This window comes from Camelus ferus, chromosome 16 (assembly GCF_009834535.1).
Source record: "Camelus ferus isolate YT-003-E chromosome 16, BCGSAC_Cfer_1.0, whole genome shotgun sequence".
Lineage (NCBI taxonomy): Eukaryota > Metazoa > Chordata > Mammalia > Artiodactyla > Camelidae > Camelus > Camelus ferus.
The window spans coordinates 32,848,213-32,872,870 of NC_045711.1; the positions used below are offsets into that span (position 1 = coordinate 32,848,213).

At 52.9% G+C, this 24,658-nt stretch overlaps 3 protein-coding genes across 3 annotated transcripts; 2 read left to right on the plus strand and 1 right to left on the minus strand.

The window, feature by feature from the left end:
- The first annotated feature begins 5,072 nt into the window (after window positions 1-5,072).
- On the plus strand, window positions 5,073-12,340 carry ICAM2 (intercellular adhesion molecule 2). Its single transcript, XM_032498596.1, has 4 exons — window positions 5,073-5,166; window positions 6,497-6,763; window positions 8,257-8,577; window positions 9,273-12,340. Exons 1-4 carry the CDS (start codon window positions 5,073-5,075, stop codon window positions 9,452-9,454), a joined length of 864 nt encoding a protein of 287 aa, XP_032354487.1. The 3' UTR covers window positions 9,455-12,340.
- Window positions 10,414-13,732, minus strand: LOC102506271 (proline-rich protein 29). Its single transcript, XM_032498597.1, has 5 exons — window positions 13,140-13,732; window positions 12,677-12,783; window positions 10,874-11,118; window positions 10,634-10,704; window positions 10,414-10,442 (listed from the first exon to the last, which is right to left on the minus strand). Exons 1-5 carry the CDS (start codon window positions 13,618-13,620, stop codon window positions 10,414-10,416), a joined length of 933 nt encoding a protein of 310 aa, XP_032354488.1. The 5' UTR covers window positions 13,621-13,732.
- Window positions 13,733-16,643: 2,911 nt separating this feature from the next.
- On the plus strand, window positions 16,644-23,000 carry LOC116669298 (serine/threonine-protein kinase/endoribonuclease IRE1-like). The gene is made up of 4 exons (XM_032498598.1): window positions 16,644-16,706; window positions 18,829-18,976; window positions 20,031-20,158; window positions 22,680-23,000. Exons 1-4 carry the CDS (start codon window positions 16,644-16,646, stop codon window positions 22,998-23,000), a joined length of 660 nt encoding a protein of 219 aa, XP_032354489.1.
- The last annotated feature ends 1,658 nt before the right edge of the window (window positions 23,001-24,658 follow it).

Sequence of the window (24,658 nt, forward strand, 5' to 3'; positions counted from 1 at the left end):
GAAAACCACATTCCCAGCCTCCCTTCAAGTTAGGTTGGAGATCATAACTAATTCTGGCCTCTGGGCTGGGAGTGGAAGTAACACGGGTCTTTTCTGAGCCAAAGCACTTCAGAGCTGGCACAAGCCTCCAGTTCCCTCTCCCCTGCCTCAGTGATGGGCCTCCGTGCAGGCACAAGGTGGAAGCAATTCGAATCAGGGAGTCACCTGACTCAGAAGACTTCTCACCAGCCAGAGAAGCCCTTGCGTTTGGCCACCGAAATGTCACCGCAGTGCGCTGAGCCCTCCTGACTAATACATTACGGAAATATGTCCAGGGAAAAGGCTGCTACACACACTGGAAAGGTGAGGTCAGCTTTGGCAGGATAAAAAGTTCATGCTCTGAGACCATCCAAGGGTGCAGAGAACAGGGGTTCTCTCCTGGTGCTCTGACTTCCCCTTCCTACCCCTCTGCTCTCTCCATCCGTGACTGATTACCCTGTTTGGCCCTGGGGTGATACCTGATGCCATGTGGGCTGAAGCCATGGGAAGGTGGGAGGGGCAGGGATAGCACACCCCCACTGCCCTCCCTTGGCACAAACTGCGGGGGGTTTTGGTGTCTTTTCGCAGGGGCTGGGATGGCTAGGTTGGAAGGGAGAGGGTAGAGGGTGAAGATGGAACGGAGATTCTCTCAGCACCCGCTCTCCTCAGAACAATTTTAGGGGGAGTGAAGGAGGACCAAGGGTCAGAAAGGGGATAATTTCTACCCGGTGCCACGAAGTGTGGAGCTGAGGTCTGACCTCCATCCTGGGAGGCTCAGAAGGCCCCTTCTTTCTTTTGTGCTACAGAGGGAAGAAACTGAGGGCAAAAGAAGCACAACAACAGGGGATGGAGGGTATAGCTCAGTGGTAGCGTACGTGCTTAGCGTGCGCGAGGTCCTGGGTTCGAAACCCCAGTACCTCCACCAAGGTAAACAAGTATTTTAATTCCCTCCCCCACCTCCTTCCAAACAAAAGAGAAGCAAAATGATGAAAAAACCCAATGAAACCACAGCTGTGGCTTAGCAAATTTGCCCTTCCCCTACCAACGTGGGCTTCGTCACCCCAAGGGGCTGAGGGGTTGGTTTGGCTGTTTGAACACTTCTAGCTGGGCCTTCTCATATCAGAAGCAGGGTCTGAGGAACTTGGCCAGCACACACATGCCCAGGCCAACAAGCCGGGGCTGTGCAGTCTTTCACCCCCAGGTGATGCTTATTATACAAAGGTGCATCGCAAGAGGATCATCATTCATGGTTTGGTGTATCTTTGTCACCTATTAAATATACACGTACATCAGCTTTAAAATCCCATTTTGAAGAATATTGGATGTTGCTTTTAAAAAATCCTGGTTTTGGGGGTTGGGTATGGCTCAACTGGTAGAGCACATGCTTAGCACTCATGGGGTCTTGGGTTCAATCCCTGGGACCACCTCTAAAAACAAACAAACAAACCTAATTAGCCCTCCCAAACTAAGATCCATCCATCAATCAATCAATTAATTGTAAAAAATCCTGGTTTCCACAAGCCAGTCCCTGGGACTGAGAAAGAGCTGGTCATCCAATTCCATGGCAGGGTGGGTTCTCACTGCATCCAGGTAGAGTGAGTGCTCATCTGGTGTCCTTGGCTACTGGCTCCCTGAAGGAATGAGGCCAAGTCCTCAATCGGGGACCCCCGGCGCCCGCCCAGTCAGTAGAGTGTGATCTAAGGAAACCTTTGGGACAGTCCCCTGCTAGTTTGCGATGACATACCTGGGTGCACATCCTTTTATTCATTATGCTAGGCACAGGGTGAGCCCTTGTAACCTAAAGGATCATGTGCTTCCATTACGAAAAATGTGCCTGTGTATTTTCTAAACAATTGTCTCCCCTCTGCTTGCTCTGTGTGTGTTTTCTGGAACTTTTACAGTAGCATGTTGGAACTCTGAGTTTAACCCTCCATGTCACTTACCTTTTTATGTCTTATATTCCCTTCATTGATTTTTTTTGTTCCTCTTGGAAATTTTCCTGGTGTTATTTTCCAAATTTCCTAGGACACTTTTCTCAGTTTCAGCGATCATTTTTAATTTCCAAGGGCTCTTGACCCCTGTCCCTTTCTTAAGGGGAAATTAGTATTTGAGGTAATCAATTCAACATTTTTAAAAAATTTTCTTCAGTTCCCTATATTCTCTCTGTGACCTTTGAGATCAGTTTTGTTTCTCTTGATCTTTTCCAAGTTGCAGATTTTCTAAAATGTCTGGTGATCCTTCTGGGTTATACACACTTAAATATGAGGCTATTGGCAGGGGAGGCTTACCGCTCAGTGGTAGAGTGTGTGCTTAGCACACCCGAGGTTCTGAGTTAAATCCCCAGTACCTCCATTAAAAAAATAAGTAAAAATAAATAAACCTAAGTCCACCCCCCGTAAAAAACAGAAAATTAGGCTATAAAAAGCTGATTGAGAAGCATTAAGCTGTACACCAGAAGTTGACACACTCACACACACAAAAGCTGATTGAGGCCCTACACTGGTGCACAGAGCTTGACAACTAGTGAGTCCTGTTTTTAGGTTCAGTTTTTCTTTTAATAGAGTGTTTCTTTTTTAATGTTGAGTTGTATGATTCTTTGTATATTTTGGATATGAACCCTGAATTGGGTATACCATTTGCATACATCTTCTCCCACTTTTAGGCTGCCTTCCCATTTTGTTGCTAGTTTCCTTCACTCTGCAAAAGCTTTTTACTTTGATGTATTTATTTATTTTTGCTTTTGCTTCCCTTGCCTGAGAAGGCATATCCAAAAAATATTGCTAAGATGAATTCCAAAGAGTGTGCTGCCTGTGTTTCCTTCTACAAATTTTATGGTTTCAGTTCTTACATTCAAGTCTTTGATCCATTTTGAATTTAGTTTTGTATATGATGTGAGAAAGTCATTTAGTGTGACTCTTTGCATGTAGCTGTTGAGTTTTTCCAACACTATTGATTGAAGAGGCTCTCTTTTCCCCATTGTTTCTTCTTGGTTCCTTTGTTGTAGATTAATTGACTATATAATCTGGGCTTATTTCTGAGCTCTATTGTATTGTCTGTTTTTGCATCAGTACCATACTGTTTTGATTATTGTAGCTTTGTGGTATTATTTGAAAACAGAGAGCATGATACCTCCAACTTTATTCTTCTTTCTCAAGATTGCTTTGGATATTTGGGGTCATTTGTGTTTCCATACAAATTTTAGAATTCTTTGTTCTAGTTCTGTGAAACATGCCTATGGTATTTTGATAGGGATTGCATTGCATCTGTAGATTGCTTTGGGTAGTATGTTCATTTTAATAATATTAATTCTTCCAGTCCATGGGCACAGAATCTCTTTCCATTTGTAGTCTCCCATTTCTTTCATCAACTTCATGACCGCTTTCCTGTGACCCTGGGAAAGTCACTTAATCACTCTGGCCTCAGTTTCCCTGTCTGTAAGAGGGGGCAGTAAGTTGGATGTTGATTAGTTAATATGTGTAGAGTGCTTTGTCAGTAATTGTTCACTGTTGTATTATTATTGCTATTATTTTTGTTTTGTTATTCTTATTCTGACCCGGCAGAAACCACAGTCTCTACTATAGCAGCACCCACTGTCTGAGGCCCTGGGGCCACCCCCTTGGCATCTAGCTTGGGTTGGAGGAGTATTTCCTGCATCCTATGTGGCATCAGATCCCTGGACTAGGGTTACAGCTCCACCCTTTCCTCCATCTGCTCTGGGCATTGTTCTGAATCTGAGTGCTGCCATTGAGGGTCTTCTCTGGATCTGACATCTGCACACAGTAATAACAGCCTTTGGCCTCAGCAGCCAAACAGAAGGGCGTGAGCTTACCCCACCCTCCCAACCCAGGAATGCAGTTTGGCCTGAGTCCCCAAAACACTGGGGCGTCTCTTTGGAAGGCCGTATCTGGGGTGCCCCTAAGAAAACAAGCAAGTCTTCTCCTCTCCTGCCTTTCCCAAGCCCTGTCAGTCCACAGGGCTCCAGGCATAACTGGGGCCTCAGAAAACTGGTGTCGTGATCAGAAGCCTCCAGGGAAGGCCCTCCAGAGCATCAAATTCCCCTGTCACCTGCTCACTGCTTTTGGGGATGCCCTCAGTGCTAACATATCCTGTCTAGCAACACACTGCAACTTCTCAGGTCCTGAGCCCCAGGATCAAGTCTCCCTGCCTGGAGTGGGGTGCATCATGAGCCAGGCCAGGGAAATGGAATCTGGGGGTTTGGGCCTCAGCCAGCTTGACCCTTGGTACCTCTGTCTGTAACAGTCCAGACTGCTGGGGAGCTACTGTGGGAGCATTTCCCTCAAGGTGTCCCTGTATCAGCTGAGTCAGCGGCTGGTTGAATTGAAGGCTGAGCAGGGTGTCAGGGTTTCAGTGGACTCATGCTAGGCAGGTGACCAGAGCACCAAGAAACCTGCCCAGGAGTCTCTGCCTGCTGAGCTGTGGTGACCGTCTGTCCTGGACCTGGGACCTGAATTTAGGGCGTGTGCCAGGAGGACTAGGTTATGCCCTCTGCCTCCTGGTTCTTACAGACCACGTGGCTTCCTCAGGACCGCTCAGATAATAAGACGAAATGCAATCATCAGTGCACAGAGGCTGAGGGTTCCGGGCTGTGGCTCCAGGCCACCAGTCCCTGACCCGCGCCCTCCAACTCTCTCCAGGTAGTCCTCGGCTGTTTCCTGTGAGCCCTTGGACACTGCTCAAGATGTCCCCTTTTTGTTGTTGGGGACTGTGTGTGGCCTTTCTCACCCTGCTCTGCTGCCCAGGTGAGCCAGGGCCTGGGGTTCCTGACTGGGCATGTGCCAGCCCAGAGGGTGGGGGGCCTGTTCCCCTGGCTTTGGGCGGGAGAGCTGTCCTGGTCCAGAAATCTCTGAGGCTTTGAGTCCAGCGGCCGCCCACCATGGGTACAAGATGCTGTGCCAGCCTGGCTTCCCGTGACCCTGGGTTAGGGTTAGGGTCGTGGCCTTTTGGATGCCAGGTTATTTGGACCCCACAGCTTCCTGGCATGTGGATGTGGCAGGTTGGAGGCCGAGGTGAAGGGAGACAGAGTTCAGGAGAAGATGAGGGCATGCCCGACCTGGTCAGCAGATGTGGCCTGGCGGATAACAGAGGGCATCACCTTCTGGATCAAAAGTGAAAATGAAACCTCTTGCAGTGGGTCCAGGGGACAGAAAGGAAAATGCCAGCATGTACCCAGCAGTCTATTCTGGACAACCCGCCAGGTGCTTTTCATGACAACCCAGCCCACATGACAGATGGGGAAGCTGAGGCTCAGAGGGAGGAAGAACATTGAACAAGGCCACACAGCTAGTACCTGGCAAACTAAGGATTCAAATCTAGTTCCCTATTCCTGCAAAGCCCCTCTCTCACCCCTTCATTATGCTATTAGTTGAGGGCTAAGAGGGGGCTTGCCAGTGTGGCGGGAGATTAGGACGCAGACAGACCCAGCTCACTGGGATCGAGCACCTTCAGGTCATCACTTGGTGGGGGTTGAGCGCCCAGGGCCCTGTCTACATACATGAAACACTTCTTGGCTCTATGCCACACACAGGGCATTGTGCTGACAAAAGGAAACATGCAAAACCTGGGCCCTGCCTTCTAGAAGCTCCAAAGGGTCTAAGGGAGAATCAGCATGAATATCAGTCATTTGCAAGAGGGTCCCATTCCCTTCTGGATCACACCTCCCCCTGCCTTCCTCTTCACTGAGCTCCAGCCATCCTCATCTCCTCTGGCCTGGCCCCGGGGTCTTTGCTCTGGCAGTTCCCTCCACATGCAGATCCCTGCTGGGCTTTCCAAGTGCCACCCCTGGCCCTGCCACCGGCCATCCACCACTGCTTCTTATCTTTGCTCAAACACTGGTGTTTCCGTGAGGCCTGTGCTGACTACGCTGTTTAACATGGCAACCCCGCCCCGCTCCCTGTTTCCTTTCCCAGGCACTTAACCACCAACTGACAGGCTGCCTATTTCACTTGTTCGTTATCGCCTGTCTCCTTTACTACAGCTTGAGCTCTGCAAGGGTGGGGTTTTGTGCGCTTTGGTGCCTGTTGGATCCCCAGAGCCTAGAAGTGCCTGGCACACAGCTGGTGGTCAAAAAGGATTTGCAGAGGAAGGAAAGAAGGGACGGAAGTGTCAATCCCACAGCCATGGAGGCTCAGAGGACACAGTCCACCTCCGTTTCACAGGAGGAGACATTTGGGCTGGGCCTTGAAGATCCCTCAGCATGGAAATAGATGTGCATCAGAAAGACTAATCTTGAGGTGACAGAGCTGGAGGAAGAGCAACCAGAGGCAGGGAGCGAGCTGTGGGGGCAGCCTCCTTGGTCTCGACACCAGGCGATCAGGTCTGAGCAAGGGGAGAGGACCAGAGGGGCCATCCCTGGCCTTTCTTTTCGGACCCCTCTCCCTTCATCAGACTGGCAGCCATGGGCAGCTCTACTGGGCAGGGCAGCGAGGACACCTGCTACCCAGTGTTTCTTGTCTTCCAGGGTCTGGTGAGGAGGCATTCGAGGTACACGTGTCACCAGAGCAGCTGATGGTGAAGTCCGGAGGGTCTGGGGTGATTAACTGTAGTACCAACTGTACCCACCCTAGCAAGGGTGGTCTGGAGACCAGCCTAGACACAATTGTCCTTCAAAAAGACCAACAGTGGATATCGTTTATGATCTTCAACGTCTCCCAGAATTCGAGTATGCGTTGCTATTTCTGGTGTTCCGGGAAGCTGGGGTCCAAGAGGCTCAACATCGGAGTGTTCTGTGAGTGCTGTGTTGCAGGCCCCTCCCCTGTGTTCTGTGAGTGCTGTGTTGCGGGCCCCTCCCCTGTGTTCTGTGAGTGCTGTGTTGCGGGCCCCTCCCCTGTGTTCTGTGAGTGCTGTGTTGCGGGCCCCTCCCCTGTGTTCTGTGAGTGCTGTGTTGCAGGGCCCTCCCCTGTGTTCTGTGAGTGCTGTGTTGCAGGCCCCTCCCCTGTGTTCTGTGAGTGCTGTGTTGCGGGCCCCTCCCCTGTGTTCTGTGAGTGCTGTGTTGCAGGGCCCTCCCCTGTGTTCTGTGAGTGCTGTGATGCGGGCCCCTCCCCTGTGTTCTGTGGGTGCTGTGTTGCAGGGCCCTCCCCTGTGTTCTGTGAGTGCTGTGTTGCGGGGCCCCTCCCCAGGCCACAGCCTGTGTCTACTGGGTATTCGCAGAGCCGCTGTGTTCTTGCTGCTGACTACTCTCGGTTTGGCCCCCACTTCCCTGGGCTCCTGGGGTGACAGGGAGCAGGACCTGGACCGGGGGCTCAGCGGCTGCTCACACCCTCCCCTCAACTCCTTCAGGCTGCTAGAACCTGTTTTTGAGGTTTGCTTAGAGAATGGCAATCCAAGCAAGACTGAGACAAATCTGAAAGTCATTTCCCATGCAGCACGACAGTCTCCTCTCAGCTCAGTCACACCCCCATCACCAGGACACCCCAAATCCCAGCACAAGCAGCGTGGTGCCCGTCAGGAGCACTGGCAAACCCCAGTAGCCCTTTCGCCTCCTGGAGAAAAGGTTGAGGCACCACCCGGTGGTTGTATCTTCCCCTGAGGGCCCTTGGCAAAGGTGTGACCATCACACAACCTGCCCACAGGCTACGGAGACCTTGGATAAGCCAGGGTTCTCTCAACAGCTCGGCACCAAGGGTGGTGCTCAAGTCCTCATTACCATCATCAGTGGATCAAAAGAGGAGGAAGATGCCCTTAGTCTAACGTATTGTCATTTGGTGACCGGGGCAAGTTATTCTAATTCAAAGAAGAACCAAGGGACTACTGAGTTTGATGGAGAAGAATAGAGGTGGCTGACTCCAGCCTGCACCTCTTAAGAATCTCACAATTCACGGCCCAGTTCCCATGAGTACTCTTTTGGAAGTCTCCTTCAACATACTTATGCAACCTGTTTAACTTTTGAAATTGTATTTAATTTCCAGAGAGGAAGGAGACAGATTCAAACTTTGCATATCCTTCTACTTGGTTGTATTACAGAATCTGGAGCTTTTCCTTGTAGACCCCAGGCCCCCTCCATTCTTGTCCATTCCAGAAATCGTCATGTCCGGAAAACAACCACCCAGTTCCTCCTTCACGCTGACCTGCTTCCTCCTTCCTCTCTTGACCCTCTAGAGCAGGCCAGGCCCCAGCCCACTTCCTGAGAACACGTGGTAACAGGGGATGGTCCTGGCTGAGTGGGGCCTGCTGCTTCTGCACCCCTGTCCTGACCAGACCTGCCTTCCTCCTTCCCTGCAGACCTTCCAAAGCAAGTGCTGCTGAAGCTGCAGCCCACGCGGGTGGCCGTAGGGAGCCCGTTCACCATCGAGTGCAGGGTGCCCTCCGTGGCGCCCCTCGAGGGCCTCACTGTCACCTTGCTCCGTAGCAATGAGGTCTTGCACAGCCAGACCTTTGAGGGGACAGCACTTTCCCCTCAAGAGGCCATGGTCACGTACAGCGCTGAGGCTCAGCTGGAAGACAGCTCCCACAACTTCTCCTGCCAGGCCAAGATGGACCTGCGGTCTCACGGCGTGAAGGTCGTTGACAGCGTCTCAGACTCCCAGGCGCTGGAGGTCTTTGGTGAGGGGGAGCCCCCAGAGGAATCGGAGGGAGACAGTTCACGTTTCAGCCCCTCAGAAGAATAAAAGCCTTCGTCCTGCTCTCTGCCGGCTCAGGGGGAGGCTCCCACGGCCCCGCACTTGTACCAAGGCTTCCCTCTCGCTCTGTCTCCTCCCTGGAGCTCTCTCCAAGCTCCCAGGTTAGACCCCAACTACTTGCTTGACCATTAGTGAGCTGCGGGACCTTGACCAAGTCAAGCTCCTCTCCCTGGCCTTGGCCCGGCTCCACTTGAGAAGTTTGGCCTGACTGACCCCGTAGGTCCCCTGGAGCTCCACTGTTCTGTGACTCTAGATGGCCAAGATGTTCCGTGTCTTCACATGGTTTGGTAGAAGCACCCTCATCTCCACCCAGGGAGGGGCTCAGCCTGGACCATGCCACTGTCCAGGCCATAATGTACAGCAACCACATGCTGGTGCCAGGGGCCGGTGCCAAGGGGACATCTGGGCCCTGGTGGTCTCACAGAGGCCTGGCTGGTGGCCAGGAACCTACTCCGCCTTCCCCCTAGTTAATACCCAACTTGCCACTCATGTCTGCAACACAAGGTGACTGCAGGATGGACGAGGGTCAGGTGGGTGATGGGTGGACCTCTGCTCCCCCTTAGGCTGTGACGCCTAGGACCAGAGGACTTCAAAGACCACTGTCCCCTCCCTCCCCAGAGCCTGTGCAAGACAACTGGATGGTGATCATCGTGGTCCTGTCAGTGCTGCTTTTCCTTGTGACATCCGTCCTGCTCTGCTTTGTCTTCGGCCAGCAGGGTAACCATAGGCGGAGAGGTATCCACGAGGTGCAAGCTGCTTGGATGAGGCTGAGAGGGACCCACCCAGCACAGCCTGCCTGAGCGGCATGGCCACTGGAACTGAGTGTGGCTCCTTAGGGTTGTGGTCCAGCCCTGGCTGAAGGACTGTGACAAGCAGCAGAGGACTTGGGGCCATTTCCTTTCCTAGTCCGAACACAGACCCCTGGACTTAACCCCATGCCTCAGTCTCCTCCTGGGAATGGCCAGGAAGGGGACCCACCAGGCCTTGCTGGACTTCTGTCTCCAAATGTCTCGTCAGCCTCCCTCCACCCTCTCCTTCACAGGGGCCTTCCAGAGCCCCAGCGAGCCCAGGCCCTGGGCGCCTCCATGCTGACCAGCCCAGGCACCGTTCACTCACCCTCATCCGCCCTGGGTGACTCATTCCTCCTGGGGGAGGGTGGGGGAGACGCAATCTGGCCAGAGGAGCAGTGAGACACTGTTCCCCCATGGCCCTCTGGAAACACAGGCGACTTCCCGTTGGAGCAGGACATGGCACTGACCTCTCCTTTCTCCCAACAGAGCCAGCTTACAGGGTGAGAGCAGGAGCCCCGAGGGTCTCCCCCATCACTGGGCCTTCAGAGAGCCATGGATAACATAAGCAGTCCTGTCCTCATACTTCCCGCTCATTATTGGGCCAAACCGAGATACTGCAGCCCTAGTCATCCCAGAAGGAGGGGAGGGGAGGAGGTCGAAGGGGGTATCTGGTTCTCAGGCCTTCCCTAGCCCAGGCAGCTGTCAGTGGGGCAGGACTGGGCGTTCATGTGGCTTCCAGGACCTGGGCACTGCTCTAAGGGGCTCTCCCTCAGGAGCAGAGATCTGGCTGGTTCAAGGTCTCCCTGGAGTGGAGAGGGGACTGATTGACCTAAGGGAGAGGGCCTGGTGTTCGTTGAGGGAGTAAGAAGGGCTGTCAGGTGTGAGTGCAGGGTTGGCAAACGGAGTCTTCAGGGCTGTTTCCAGCCTCATGATGAAGCTGGCGTGGATCCCAGGGCCACGGTGTGTCCTCACGGTAGGCTCTCGGCATCATAGTAGTCTGGGGGGAGACAGCACCCTCATCTTGACTCCCTCCTGCTTCCATGGACCCCAAGGAGGAAAAGGGAAGGGGACAGGCCAGTTGCCTGCCAGTGACACCTGAGTTCCTGCTACACACAGGGCACGTGGCCCTACTGGTCTTCTGATCCACCCCTAGGCCTGGGCCCCGCTGCCCATCCATCTAGTACCTACCTGAAGCCGGGGGTACATCTGCACCCACAGTCTCTGTGGCACTGGGGGGTGGAGGTGGGGGCACGGCTCGCCTGAGGTGGGTAAGAGAAAAGAAAGACCCTCCCATCAGAGGCCCCAGGGTGGCCCCTGGAATTTTACCCACAAGTATCTCCACCCTCAGCCTCTGGCCACCTCTTCCAGCCCAGCCTCAGAGAAGGGCCCTGGCAGCTCCCAGACCCCGCCCCCCTCAACCTCACTTACATCTGCCTTTTCCCAGAGGCAGGAGGACGGTGCTGAACCCTGGCTGTGTCCTGCAAGTGAGGCTGATGGAGGGGAGAGGAAATGAGAGGAGCTGGCCAGGGGAGCAGGGCTCCCAGAGCGGGCATCGGGCAGGGCAGGTAGTGATGGTGGAACACCAAAGGGCCTTCTTCCTGAGCCCTCATCTCTTCCTCCTCCTCCTCCTCCTCCTCCTCCTCCCACTCCTCCTGTTGACCTTCCAGGTAGACCTGGGGATTGTGCACAAAGGAATGGGAGATGATACAGGATGAGTCTCCACTCCTTGAAATCACTTCCCGAGATACACCACAGAAAATGGCTACTGTTCATTGGGACTTTACTACTGGCAAGCAAGGCGCTTTGGAGACAGTTACTGTTTATTTCGCAGGTGGGAAAACTGAGGCTCAGAGGTTAAGCAACTTTTCTAAGGTCACTCAGCTAATAAGTGGCCAAGCAGGGACTGGAGGAATCCAGGTATGACTCCAGAGCTGGGGCAGGGGGACCAGCAAGCTGCCCCTCGTCTCACCCTGTTATGGATTCTGGGTCCTAGGTCTCTTTAATCAACAGAAACGGATAAGAGACTAGACAAGGAATTCAGGCTGGGAATTCACTGGGAACAACAAACAGGTGCCCTTGGTCGCTCCCCCAGGAGGCTGGGCTGGTTCCTTAGATGGGGAGACGGTGGGGTCTGATCGGTGGGTCTGGCTGCAGGGGTGGCCTAGGTGGTCTGCCCACCCCCTTGGTGGTGCTGTGTGCAGGGGTCATGCGCAGTTCCCTGCTTTTGGTCTCTGCACCTCAGACGTGGCAGTTGATCTGTGACCTTTTTGCATCTTACTGTTCATCATTGCCCCGAGCGCGCGTGCGTGCAGTTACTTCGTGCCCTTTGTAGTTTGTGCCTTTTATATCCTGTTGCTGGAGGAGACATTTGTCTAGGTGCAAGCACTGCAGTAAAGGGTCCCAGGTCCCAGCCTATGTCAACCCTCAGTCCCTGGACCCACCTATGCCTCATTGGTGACGGGGTGGCGCTCATCCCAAGGGCCCTGTGAGGGCCTGGGGGTGAGGGCCCGCAGCAGCTTCTCAGGGTCTCCCTCAGCCTGGACTCCTCTGACCAGCCCCGCCTAGAAGCCTGCTCTACTCAAACTGATAGGCATCCTCCTTCCACCCAGCTGTCACTTCTCCAGACCTCTCAAGGTGCCCAGCACTGGTTGACCTCCTGACTCAGCCCCTGCCAGCCTGGATGGTGGAGACACCCCTCACCTCTTCCAAGCATCAGAATCCTACCTGGCTTTCAAGGGCTGGTTCCAAGGCCACCTGCTCCTCCAAGGACCTTTTCCTCATGCCCCAACCAGGTGGCACTCACACTTTGTGCCAATCACAGTCAAAGTTGCCTTGTATTCACAGTCATTCATGTATTCATTCACTTGTTCAGTAAATATCAGTTAAGCCCTAAAAGTATCAGGCACCCTGCAGGCCCCAGTGCAATGGTGCCTGCCCTCCTGGGCCTGCAAGCCAGTGGGGGCGTGCACTGCAGAGCAACCTTGAAAACAAAATCTTCAATGTCTGGATTTTGGGGCCCTCCTACCGCCACCCCATGGAGGCTGACACGGGGCCTTGCAGATAACAGATGCCAAAGAGACCCAGCGAGATGGGTGTGGGCTGTCTCTGGCTCCTTTGTTGCCTGGTCCTTTTTCTCAAGATCGGGGAACCCCAGATGGCTCCTCATCTCTGGACCTGCAGATGGGCGGCCCGGTGGCCCACCCCCTACTCCCCCACCCCCAGCCCACGCACCTGAGGGCGGGGCCAGGCAGGCCAGGGGTCGAGGGCTGCTGCCACCTGGGCAGTCGGAAGCAGCTGGTGCATGTGTGCATTCTGCAGCAGCATCAGCTCCAGCAGGCCTAGGGGACCGGAGTTCAGCAGGTCCATGCCAGGCCTCCCTCTGCCCTTGCTCCGACCCTAGGGCCTTTTCCCCAGTGACCAGCCAGGGGCGCGGAAAGGGGCGTGCAGCAAGGACAGGCAGAGGTGGGTACAACGTGGAGAGATCCCGGAGTCTCACCTTCCTTCACGCGGCTTGTCTGTGGGGATGGAGGTGTGATGGCCCACGGGAGGGGCTGCAGAATGGTCACCCAGGGCTGGGGGGAGGGGGAGACTCAGTCAGGCTAGGTGGGGAAGGAATGGGGACCACAGCCTCACGCTGAGTTGCCTCCCTAACCCCCCAGGAGCCGCATTCTCCTTTTTCCCCCCAGATGCCTACCAGCTCTCTTGTTATCTTTTCCTCTCTGGCTGGGGTCGCTCTCCTCACCCACCCAATAGGGCCCCACCCGAAGTTCAGACCCTCCCGAGACAGCTCCCCAACCCAGCCACCCCCACCCCTGGCCTCTTGGGTAAAGGCAGGCTCCACTCCCTGGCTCAGCCTTCACCGTCAGGGCTGCACTCTGGGCTGGGGGATGACCCCAGCTCCCTCCAGTCCCTGATTCCATGACCAGCTGTGGTGGATCAGGGTTACCTTGACGACGCTGGGCGACGCCAAAGTCTCCATCGGCGCATGCGCAGGTCCGCCCATGCTCCGGGCGCCTGCGGCTTTCACCCGATATCGCCGCCTCTCTCCCTTCTCTCTGTACCTCTGCGACCAAGGGTCCCCGAGGACTCTCACCCCCTACCCTCTGAGGCCTGTCTCTTTCCCGATGTCCACCTCCAAACCCCTGCGCCTGGGCTCCCTGTGTATCGCGTCCCATCCCTCGCTGTACCCCCTACTCTTGCGCATCCCTAGCATGGGGACTCTGGTTGGTGTTGGTTGAGTGAGTCCGTGAGTGACTAGAGAGGCCCGCCCGAAGTCAGATACTTGGTTTTCCGGTTCTAGAGCCCAGTTGACTAGAGATAATGAGTTAAGCAGGGATAGAGAATTCTGTAGGAGCAGGCTTGGGTGCAAGGGGCAGGTGAGTGAGGAGGGCAGAGGATCTGCCCCCGTTCACTCTGAATCAGAGGGCCATCCTGCAGATCCAAGAGTGGTTTCTGGAGCAGACCAAGGAAGGAAACACCAACCAAGTTTACAGCAAAGTCTGAGCCCTGGCCAGAAACAGGTGGCTGGCCCCTTGACTCCCTGCTTGTAACTGTTTGCTCCCTGGTTCCTGATCAAGGTGATCCGCTTCTCCAAAGACGTGGAAAAGTCTGGGGAGTTTCACACCAGTGCCGGCAGTGTCCCTCATCCTGGAAAAATTACCAGAGCATGCATTCTTCGAACAGGAAGTTATCGAGTTCTTCTTTGTTTAAGAACAGGTGAAAAGAGAGATCTGTTTCGGCATCTGTGACCATCCTAACATAGACCCTGTGCAGCAGCCAAAGAAAATCCTAACAGGACGCTGGGATCAGCACCCTTGAGTTGCTCTTCCCCCACCCTCCACTTCCATTCAGCTCTCCTTCCCTGCAGTCCTGGTGTCCCACCTCCTCCTTTGTACCTTAGTCCCTGTCTCCAGGGTCCAGGGCCTGTGGGCAGTGCATTAGCTGTCCCGGTGGGTGTGATGGCTTCAACAGCCATCACCAAGCTGAGATCAGCCACACTGGTTCCAGCGTTGGTTGGCAAGTGAAAACATATCCATGAAAGGAGAGCAAACATACAAGTCTGTGCAAAATCTCCTCTGAGGGAGATGTACAGGGAGGGATCACAAAAGAGAGCACTCAGTTACTGAAGGATAGAATTCCGAGGGTGGTGGGGACCCTCACAGTGTGGCAGGGCGAGGGCAGCCCATGCTGGGGACACAGCCTGGGCAAAGGCACAGATGCAGGAATGGTCAGGGCCTGTAAAGACCCAGTGGCTCGCACTGCCAGGCAGTGGAAGAGGAGCTGGGTAGAGGGCAGTCCCAGCGGCCCAGGCAGGCATAGGTCAGACTCCAAAGCCAGTTTATAAAGTTAGGCTTTGCGGTGTGGGTAATGGAGAGCTGCGGGTGTGTTTTGAGCAGGAGAGACACAAGGGGACGACGTGTGCACAGCCATATTTTAGGAAGACTGATCTCGTTCCTCACATCTTTCTGTCAACCAGAATGAGAACATATGTGTGATGGGGTTGTCCTCCCGGTGGAAGACTATTAGCCATTGACAATTTTGGTGTGCAATACACCAATTAACGTGCAATGATGTCCAAGGCAGTTAAGCAGAACAATCAGAAAGCATAGTAAGATCTAATTTGTGTTTTAAAAGTTATATGTATATATGCATGTGCGTGTGTGTGGAGAGAATGAAAGAGGGAAAGAGGGAGGGAGGCAGGGAGAGAGGCAGTTATGGAGAAGCTGTAAGGGCCGCCCCATCCACCAGCCTACCCACTTCTCCACTCCCTCACACTGCTTCCTAGGACCTCCTTCCAAATAAACTACTTGCTTCCAAATCCTTGTCTCAGGTTCTGCTTTCCGGGGAGTCAAACTAAGATACCCGCCTCCCACTTTCTCCACATCTGCTCCAAGGCTGCGGAAAAGTCCTGGGAAAACCTATTCTAAAATCTGACTGATAAATTTGTGTTCAGTGACGTGAAATGTGGAAATAGACATTGAAGAACATTTGTTTGGGAGTGTAACGCTCATTGGATTAAACTGAGGCAAAGCTGGAGGCAGGGAGGCCAGCCAGGAGGCTGCCACCCTCATCCTTTAAAGGAAGCCCAGAGTAGGGCGAGAAGGCTGTGGAAAACCAGCGGGAAACCTGTGGGCTACTTGTCCTGCCTGCTAGTATTTCCTTTGGGGTGCTGAATAGGCCACCTAAACCTTTTCCATTTCTTCCTACTGGGGACTCTTATTTATGTCTTTGGGGTGCGGGTTGTGGGGTTTTTTTAAGTGTCCCAAGAAAATAGTTATGGAAATATCTCCCTGTCGCCTTGGTAAATGTATTCCTGGAAATAAGCTAGACATGAAAAAAGACTTCTACTCAAATGTGTTCTTTTTAAGAGTGTAATTTTTAGGCGTTGAAAGTGGAATGCTATCCAATGTCCTATGATAGGGAAATAGGTATGCAAATAAAGACAATTCACTCAAAGGAGGAGTGTGCAGACTTTAAAAACCAGGGAACTGGAAAAATGGGCTCCCTCCTCTTCTCCTCAAATCGAAATGGAGAAAAAAGGATCCTTTTAAGATTTCAAGTGGAAATGTCAGTGTTTCTTTTCTGTACAGATGAGGAAGTGCCGAACAGAAAGGAAAAGCTGTTGGAGTCCAGAGGCGTCCCCTCTTGGGATCCCTGGAATTGGGGGAGCCCTTGCTGAAGCTCCCAGAAAGTCACCCCAGATGAACTGACTCAGGGAAGAAACTGACTCCTCAGGCCAGGGTGTGATGAGGCCAATTTCTGAGGGTCCGGATGAGGTTTTCTGACAGGTGATTCTGGTTTGCAGAATTCTTTGGTGTGGGTGACTGAAACTCAACCCAAACCAGCTTAGGAAAAGGGATTTGGGGGCTCATGTAGGGAAGTTTAGTGATGGAGTTGGCTCATAGTTTAACTGACTCAGGTGTCTTCAGGTCCCTCCCTCCCTCCTTTTCCTCTCTCTGCATGGTGTTCCCTCTTCCTACAGACTGACTCTTCTGCTTGTAGGAGACACACCTCAGGCACCTCCAGATGTACTTCAGTAACTCCAGACATACTTAGACAATCCCAAGGAGAGATTATCTTTCTTTTGTACCAGTACATACAAGTCCCAAGGAAGGGCCATGATTGGCCACACTTGAGTCACATATGCAGCTTTTGGACCAACCACTGTGACCAAGAGGATTGGCCAGACCTCGGTGACATGTCCAGCTCCGTGGCCGGGGCAGGGTGTAACCGGAAACGCCATGAGAACCACATATTTGAAGTATGGGAGGAGCCGTTCCTCAAAGCAAGGAGGAATATTGTTACCAAGAGAGATATTCATTCCCCTTGTGCTGTGGGAAACAAGTCATATTTAACACACAGCTTTTGTTTTCCCATCAACCTCATCCCTAATCCAAATGGCACCCTGTGCAACTTAGAAATATTAGCCCCTTCCTCTAGACATTTTGCTACCATTTTCCAGAAAATGACCATCTTAAATATACTGATCTATAATGACTACGAAGGTGATAGGTGTCCAGAATTGTGCAGTGCCCAACCCATACAACTAAATGTAGCATCCCTTCCTCCTCATGGGTTATAATTCCCTTCAATGATGTCAATCCCTCATTAAAGACGGTCTTACTCCACAGAGCTTTGGGTAGTGGCAGGCAGTGCCCAAAAGGGCAGAAGCATAATTGGGAATGACGGCTGCCTCCCACTGCCTCCCCTCGAGTGCCCACAGACAGAGCAGTGTGTTGTCAAGGGAACACTGAGCAGGAATGCCAGACAGTGGCCAGCAGCAAAGCAAACTGGAGTTGCAGCAGGGTTGGGAGTGATGAGAGGGATCCCGAGGAACAGCTCTGGTGAGACAATGTGGGAAGGATCTGAGATAAAATATTTGCTTTTCTGTGAATGCTGGAAGATGCAAAGAAGAGGCAGGGGCCAGCAGTCACTGGAATACATTAATGATAATATACGTGCAAAATGTCAGGTCAGTGAGAGCAAAGTAGGATGAAGACCTTCGGAGAGAAAACACCAAGGCTCACACCTCTGAGGGTGGGAGGAGATGGAACTGTGTGAAGTCTGGCCATAGCAGGGACTTCTCACACCAGAGCCAGGCCTGGCCCCCAGGGAGGGGCTGGGCAGTGCTGTGGCTGTATCCTTGGAGAGTCACTGAGAGCAGAGGGACCTTTTTACCCACCGCTAGGACAGTGGGTGACCACTCGCTGGGCCTTCCTGTGGGCCTCCCTCTGCAACTCTCAAAGGCCTCTCTGGCCTCGGCTCAGTTTGGAGCTCTGGCTGCCAGAAAAGACCACTGCAGTGATGGGTATGGGAGACTGCGGGGAGCTTTAAGGGACACTCTGAATTCACCCACGCATTCTCTCCTCTGCCGGGAGTGGGCGCTGGTGAGCGAGCTGAGATGGGTCATTTCTCAATATGTCCACAAGGGGGCACCACAGCCCCAAAGTGGAAAGTGAGGGAGGGGCGCTAAAGTAACCTCTCCCTCCCTCCAGCATATCCCCTCCCCAACGTCTGAGGGACTGATGTCTAGCCAGCGGGGTGAGGGGAAGTGGGAGTGGAGAAATGACCCTCAAGACTGCTGTGTGGTCCAGATAAACAGCATTGTGTGTGTGTGTGTGTGTGTGTGTGTGTGTGTGTGTGTGTGTGTGTGTGTGTGTTCACGGGATAAGTAAGAGCTGTTATCAAATGTCAAAATGACTTCACTGGAAACTTGTCAAATAATCTCTCTCTGGGGCTGTTTTTGCACCAAAAATTGCTGTTTCTATTTCGTTTATTAATGAAGTTTTAAGACTGGTCCTGTGTGGCACCGTGCTAGTCCCTGGGGGTCCGACAGGGAAGCCAACACACCAACATCCTTGCCTGCAAGGAGTTCCATGCTCGCTGGGTAAACAGTAACTAACAGAGAGGTCGGTTTGCAAACTAAGTTCCTGCTGCTCCATTCTTTGGCCATTGAATAAACCTGTGCTGTTCCAGTCCCACCACTCCCACCCAAACCACCGAAAAAAGGAATAGTAGCAGCTAGGAGAGAGAATCCTGTGGGCCCGGCACTGGTGCGAGTCCCCATTTCCACAGACTAGCTCATTCAGGCTTCACAAGAGCCCCATGAGGTTATCCTCATCTTATCGTCATGGATGGCGAGGCGCAGAGTCAGTGGCAGAGCCGGCGTCCCAGGCGGTCTTCCCCAGGGCCCAGTTCTCCCCTGGGAGCACCAGCACATGCAGGGGGCCCTGCACTGCTCTGAGCAATTGCAACACATTAGCCAGTTCTCCGAAAACACCTTCAAGGTGGCAGAAGCAGCAGCAACACCCCCTGCTCTCCCTGCTGAGCAAGAATGAGATTCCTCCACCTGACGGCCTCTAATGCACCATGTTTCTTTTCAGACCTACACAGTGGACATCTTCTCTGAGAGCTGCATCTTGTACTACGTGATATCTGAGGGCAGCCACCCCTTTGGCAAGTCCCTGCAGCGGCAGGCCAACATCCTCCTGGGCACCTACAGCCTCGACTGCCTGCAGCCCGAGAAGCACGGTGAGCGGCGGCGGGTGGGAGGGTCAGGATGGTGCCCGCTCTGTGTCCCCGGAGGCGCTTCTTCCCAGCTGCTCTCCCGGGGGCCTCCATGAACTGACAACCCGGTAGGAGGCTGGTGGAGGGCGGGGTAGGGGATCCTTTGTGGACTACTTTCTAGAGCCGAGCAGCTCCGAGGTCCATTCAGGTCACACGATGACCCGAGCAAGGCCTCTGTTTTCCAGCTTGTGACTTGTGAGGGTTAAAAAAACAGTCTGAGGTCCCTCCCTGCCCTGGCAGTTGAGGAGACGGAATGTCCATGCTCCTTAAACCGGACTCATGTGTGGGCCTGCGGTCAGCATTTGTGGCCTGGGCTTGGGGCGGACAAGCTGGGTCGTTGCTCTCCAGGGACGTGGGCCAACAGGTGTTTCTCCCTGACTTCAGGGTTTCTTGCATTATCATCGGGCCTGGTAACCACGGTTGGCATTTTAATATATTCTCTTCACACAGGCACCTCACTGCTGCCTTTTTTAAAAAAGTACAACTGATTTATTGTTTTGTTCATGGGTTACTTTTCCTTTATCCTTCGAGACAAAACAGCTTAGCAGAAAGGCCGATAATCCCTTTCTACTGCGATGAATGATTGCCGTTAATCCCTTTCTATATAAATTATTTCTAGATATCGGCTATCTAGACATGCATCCTTTTATAAAAAAATGTGGTTGAAAGTACACGCTGTCTTGCAGCACACGCATTTTTAAACTTTATCTTGAATATCTCCTCACATCGATCCGTACTGAGCCGAAGTGTTGTTCTGGTCACTCACAGTCCAGTGAGTGGAGGTACATGGTGCCGCCCGGGCCTCAGACATCAGGGTCTCCAGTCACTCCTCTCCACAAAGCGCACCGCCAGTCCTCTCCGTCAGCTGAAGTTTCGCACAAGGTCTCACTTCCGCTTTTGGAATGAGTTCCTATGAGGATCCTGGAGTCGGAGGACTTGGAGACGCTGAGGTTTGGGGATTTGCTCCCGGCCATCGGGCGGGAAGTAACGAGTTGCACGTGTGTTTCCTTCTCCGTAGAGGACGTCATCGCCCAGGAACTGATAGAGAAGATGATCGCGAAGGATCCTCAGAAGCGCCCGTCTGCGAAGCACGTGCTGAAACACCCGTTCTTCTGGAGCCTCGAGAAGCAGCTCCAGTTCTTCCAGGTGGAGACATTTGTTTTCTTTGTCAAAAATCTTCAGTCAGCCTTTTCCAGTTTTCTTCCAGAAGTTATATAACAAAGGGTGTAGCATGAAACAAATGACCCGTAATCCGATAACTGAGAGATAACCATGGTTAACATTTTAATATATTTCTTCGTACAGGCAGACCTTGGGGATCTTATGGTTCAGTCCCAGAGCACCGTCATAAAGCAGATACCGCAATAAAGCGAGTCATACGAACTTTTTGGTTTCCTGGCGCATATAAAAGTTATGTTCACACTATCCTGTAGTCTGTTAAGTGGGCCATTGCATTATATCGAAAAAAATAATGTACACTTTAATTAAAAAATACATTGTTGCTAAAAAATGCTAACCATCATCTGAGCCTTAGGCAAGTTGTAGTCTTTTTGCAGTAGTAACATCACTGATCATAGATTACAGATCACCATACCAAGTGTAACAATCATGAAGTTTGAAATACTGTGAGAATTAGCAAAATGTGACACAGAGACATGAAGTGAGCTATTGCTGTTGGGAAAATGGCACCAACAGACTTGCTGATGCAGGATTGCCACAAACCTTCAATTTGCTTTAAACAGAAAAAAGCAGTATCTGTGAAGGGCACTGGAATGTGGTATGCCTATATATTTAAACGTGTGATTAGGATCACATTGTACATATAGTTTTGTATCCTTTTTAAAATGTATATAATATTTACGTATTTTTCCACATTAAATTTGTAAAATTTTTACAACTATAGTCTTCTGTCATAAGGGTGAACCATAATTTAAAAACTATATTATGGGAACATTCAAATACACAAGTACAAAAGTAGAGGAAATACTATAATGGACTCTCATTTATCAGCCAGCTTCAACAATTATTAACTCAACCTCTGCCCTCTCTCCACCCCGTCTGACCCCAGATTATTTGTAAGCAAACCTCAGGCATCATATAATTTCATTCAAGTTTCATAAATATAAACATTCCCTTACTTTGGATTTTTTTTTTCTATCACCTTTTACTCAGTCTTTGCCCAGATCTCTGTTTGCTTCAGATGGATCCTGAGAGGTTACATCATAGAGTCAACAGGTATGAACTCCGCTGGTGCTTTGACTATTCTGAGGCTTTGTGATTCTGTCTGATGGCTTTGTGAAAAGATGACGTGTTTCTGAAAGTCTTCCCTGGTGTGAGTTCACCAAAACTCATCCCAGCGCATCCTTCCCAACGCACCAGCTCTGAAAGGCAGGCACTGGGGCAGTGCTTTTCCTCCTGGGCCTGGGCCAGAGCAGAGCTTAGATTTGGAAGTGACTCTCAGGCTGTCCCAGAGGCTGACTAGAGCTGTGGCCATGGTGGGGCCCCCAGGATGTAAGCTCCTTGAGGGCAGGAGCATCTGATTTCCGGATTTATCACTGTGTTCCTACTGCCTGGGGTACTGCCTGGCCACTATTTGGATGGATTGGGAGGGTGACGCTTCAATGCTGTTCCCCATGGCAGTAGTGGGTACGTATAACAAAGAGCAAGATTGATCACTGTGTCCCACGGGATGTAACATGAAATTTCTAAGGTCAGATGTCTTCAAGAGGCCTCCAAAACCTAGCCGGGTCACTTTGATGATGACAAGATGTCGAAAAGAAATAAAACTCACACACAAGGACCTTTACCCTACAAGGGGTTAGGACGTAAAATCTTAGTATCTCCAAGTCACATGTCCTGGCTTCCGTCCATGTCACCAGCTGTACCAGCTTTGCAGCTGAGAACCATGTGTCCCCAGCGTGCCCGAATTGACCATCAATCCCCTCAAAGGCTTTCCTTTCACAATTGCAAGTTAGATGGTCAAATGGACTGGCTTTGTCTCTGTTGAAGAAAGAAAAGACTGCTGTCCACTTGAGACCTCTGAGTGTTTCCTCAACTGTCGGTGGAGCTGCCCTCTGGTGGGGGCTCGGAGAGGTCCATGCTCAGATGTGTCCCTCAGATGTGGGGCAGGATTTACGTCCAGGGCCAGGGCCTCCGGAGCCCACGCTTTTGTCACCAGCATCCTTCCCTAAAAGAGGTCTGGCTTCACCTGTCTTTTCTGATTGTTTGAATGAGGAGTGACAGCCCACCCTGAGGCATGGATTCGAGCATGTCCTGTGTCAGTGGGTAGACAAAAGTCACAGGACACAAGTCAGAATGGACTGTCTTTGGTTTTGTTTTTGGTGACTTGACGAATACAGATAAGACACGGGGCTCTGTGTGGACTGTGGTGCGTGTTAAGCACGGTCAAGGCCTTGCGGGTCTGTGGACAGGTGTGCGTCTGCGGACAGGTGTGCGTCTCTGATGGCTGCTCCTGGGAGAGCAGCAGACGTGCCGGCCCCAGGGGCAGCGCTAGTGGACGGTAGAGAGATGGCAGGATGCTTGCTACCCAGCTCTCGGCCCAAGACTCACACAGCAGTGACCGGATGGCTGCTTCAGTGTGCCCGTCCCCCGGCTCTCAGCGCCTCCACACACTAACTGTCACCTGTCGCCCTTGTTTACCTTACAGGATGTGAGCGACCGAATAGAGAAGGTGTCACTAAACAGCCCGATACTGAAGCAGCTGGAGCGGGGCGGGTGGGCCATGGTGAAGATGGACTGGAGGGAGAACATCACCGTCCCTCTGCAGACAAGTGACCCGCGCAGCCCCGGCGTCCGGGTTGGCGAGGTGTTTGAACAGCAGCAGCCTTTTCTGAGAAGCACATGTGGAAATGGCAACTCCAGGCGGCTGGGGCTCCAAAGGCCACTTCTGGGGTTGAGGCTTTTCTATGGTTTGGATACCGATCAGACTGTTACTCTGATGGGTGTTCCGTTTGGTCTCTCAGAGTGACAGGTTAGTGACAGGCTGTCAGTGGTCATTTCCGGTCGCAGGAGCGATCAGGAGGTGGAATTCGAACTCACACTGCTGCTCTCGGGTTCATTCTGGGAGATGCTCCGGTCCCCTGAGTGGATGGAGTTAGGTCTTGTTTCAGTCTGATTGCTTAATCCCCAGGAGCCCCAGAAATTGTTTTCTTTTGAAAGCTGTGTATTTGTTACATCGCATTCCTTGTGTTTTTCCTAGATCTGCGTAAATTCAGAACCTATAAAGGCGGCTCCGTCCGAGACCTCCTCCGGGCCATGAGAAATAAGGTGAGGGCCGTGAGCGCTGGGCGGGCGGGGCCTGCAGCACAGCTGCCTCCTCCTCGTGTCCCTCCTCTGTGGGCCCCTCCATCCACACTGGAATCGTGACCTCAAGAGGCTGGGAGGCTTTGGCCGCAATGGAAAAATTAGAGGCTGTTTGTCCCCTAAGTGGATTTTCCCTTCAGGGGTGTTGAGGTGGGGGGTTATGCTCTGGGAAGCGGGCTCTCTGGTGCCCCCTACCGGCCCCAGGAGGCTCCCTCTCCCGGGACCTCCCCGCCCTGGGCCTGGCCAGGCCCCACCCCGCCTCGGAGCCTACCCCCCCCCCCCCCCCCAAGGAGGGGAAGAAGCCTGGGAGCAGATGGGTTGTTCCTTTACCGAGACCCAGCTAACGTTCTGTCTGCCTTGAATAAGAGGCTCCTGCCAGCGTTCAGCGGGCTTCCTCACCGCTGACTCCGGTGTCTGTGTCCCGTCTGCAGAAGCACCACTACCGGGAGCTCCCCGAGGAGGTGCGGGAGACGCTGGGCTCCCTCCCCGACGACTTCGTGCGCTACTTCACCGCCCGCTTCCCCCACCTCCTCTTGCACACCTACCGGGCCATGGAGCTGTGCTGCCACGAGAGACCCTTCCAGCCCTACTACTCCCTCGAGCGCCCGGAGTCCCGGCCCCCCATGACTCCAGACGCCCTCTGAGCCGGGCAGCCTCCGTTCTGGTGGCCCCGGCTGTGACTGAGGGCCTGGTCTCCACGGGCCTCACTCAGCCTGACGCCTCCCAGCTTAGCAGGGAGACCAGGCTCCGAAGCCAAGTGCCTTGAGCTGGCCGCTCTGCAGCCGGCAAAGGAGGGTGCTGACCCCTGCTGACCTGCGAGGGAGCTGGGAAGACGTTGGCCCTGAAAGCTTTACAAAGGGGGGCGGGGGACGTCCGCAAAGGAGGGCCGGTCCCAGAAGCAGCAAGAGGAGCACCCTCAGCCTTCTCCGGGATAAACTTGCTTCACAAATTGCATTTCTTTTTAAAATTCCTGTTTGATGTCAACCTATGGGCCTTCAAGGAAGAGATGAGGGTATCCTCAGTGTTGCCTGCGTGCTGGGACCAGGAGCATCTCTCTTGGACCAGCTAGGCCGAGATGCACCAAATGCAGCCTCTGCTAGAAGCAGGGCTCGAGAGGTGAGGGTGCCTGGGAGGAAGGAGAAGGATGTTCAGAGGGTGTTGTCCCCCGGATTCGGAGATGCCTCACCGATCACAGATGCGCCCACAGTTTATGAGGTCACTGTAACCAGTATTTCCTCCCGAGCAGGGAAAGCCTTGAACTTGGGGGGCACGATGTCAGGATAGGTCAGCACTGCGCGCTGGAAGGTGAGGCAGAGACTACGG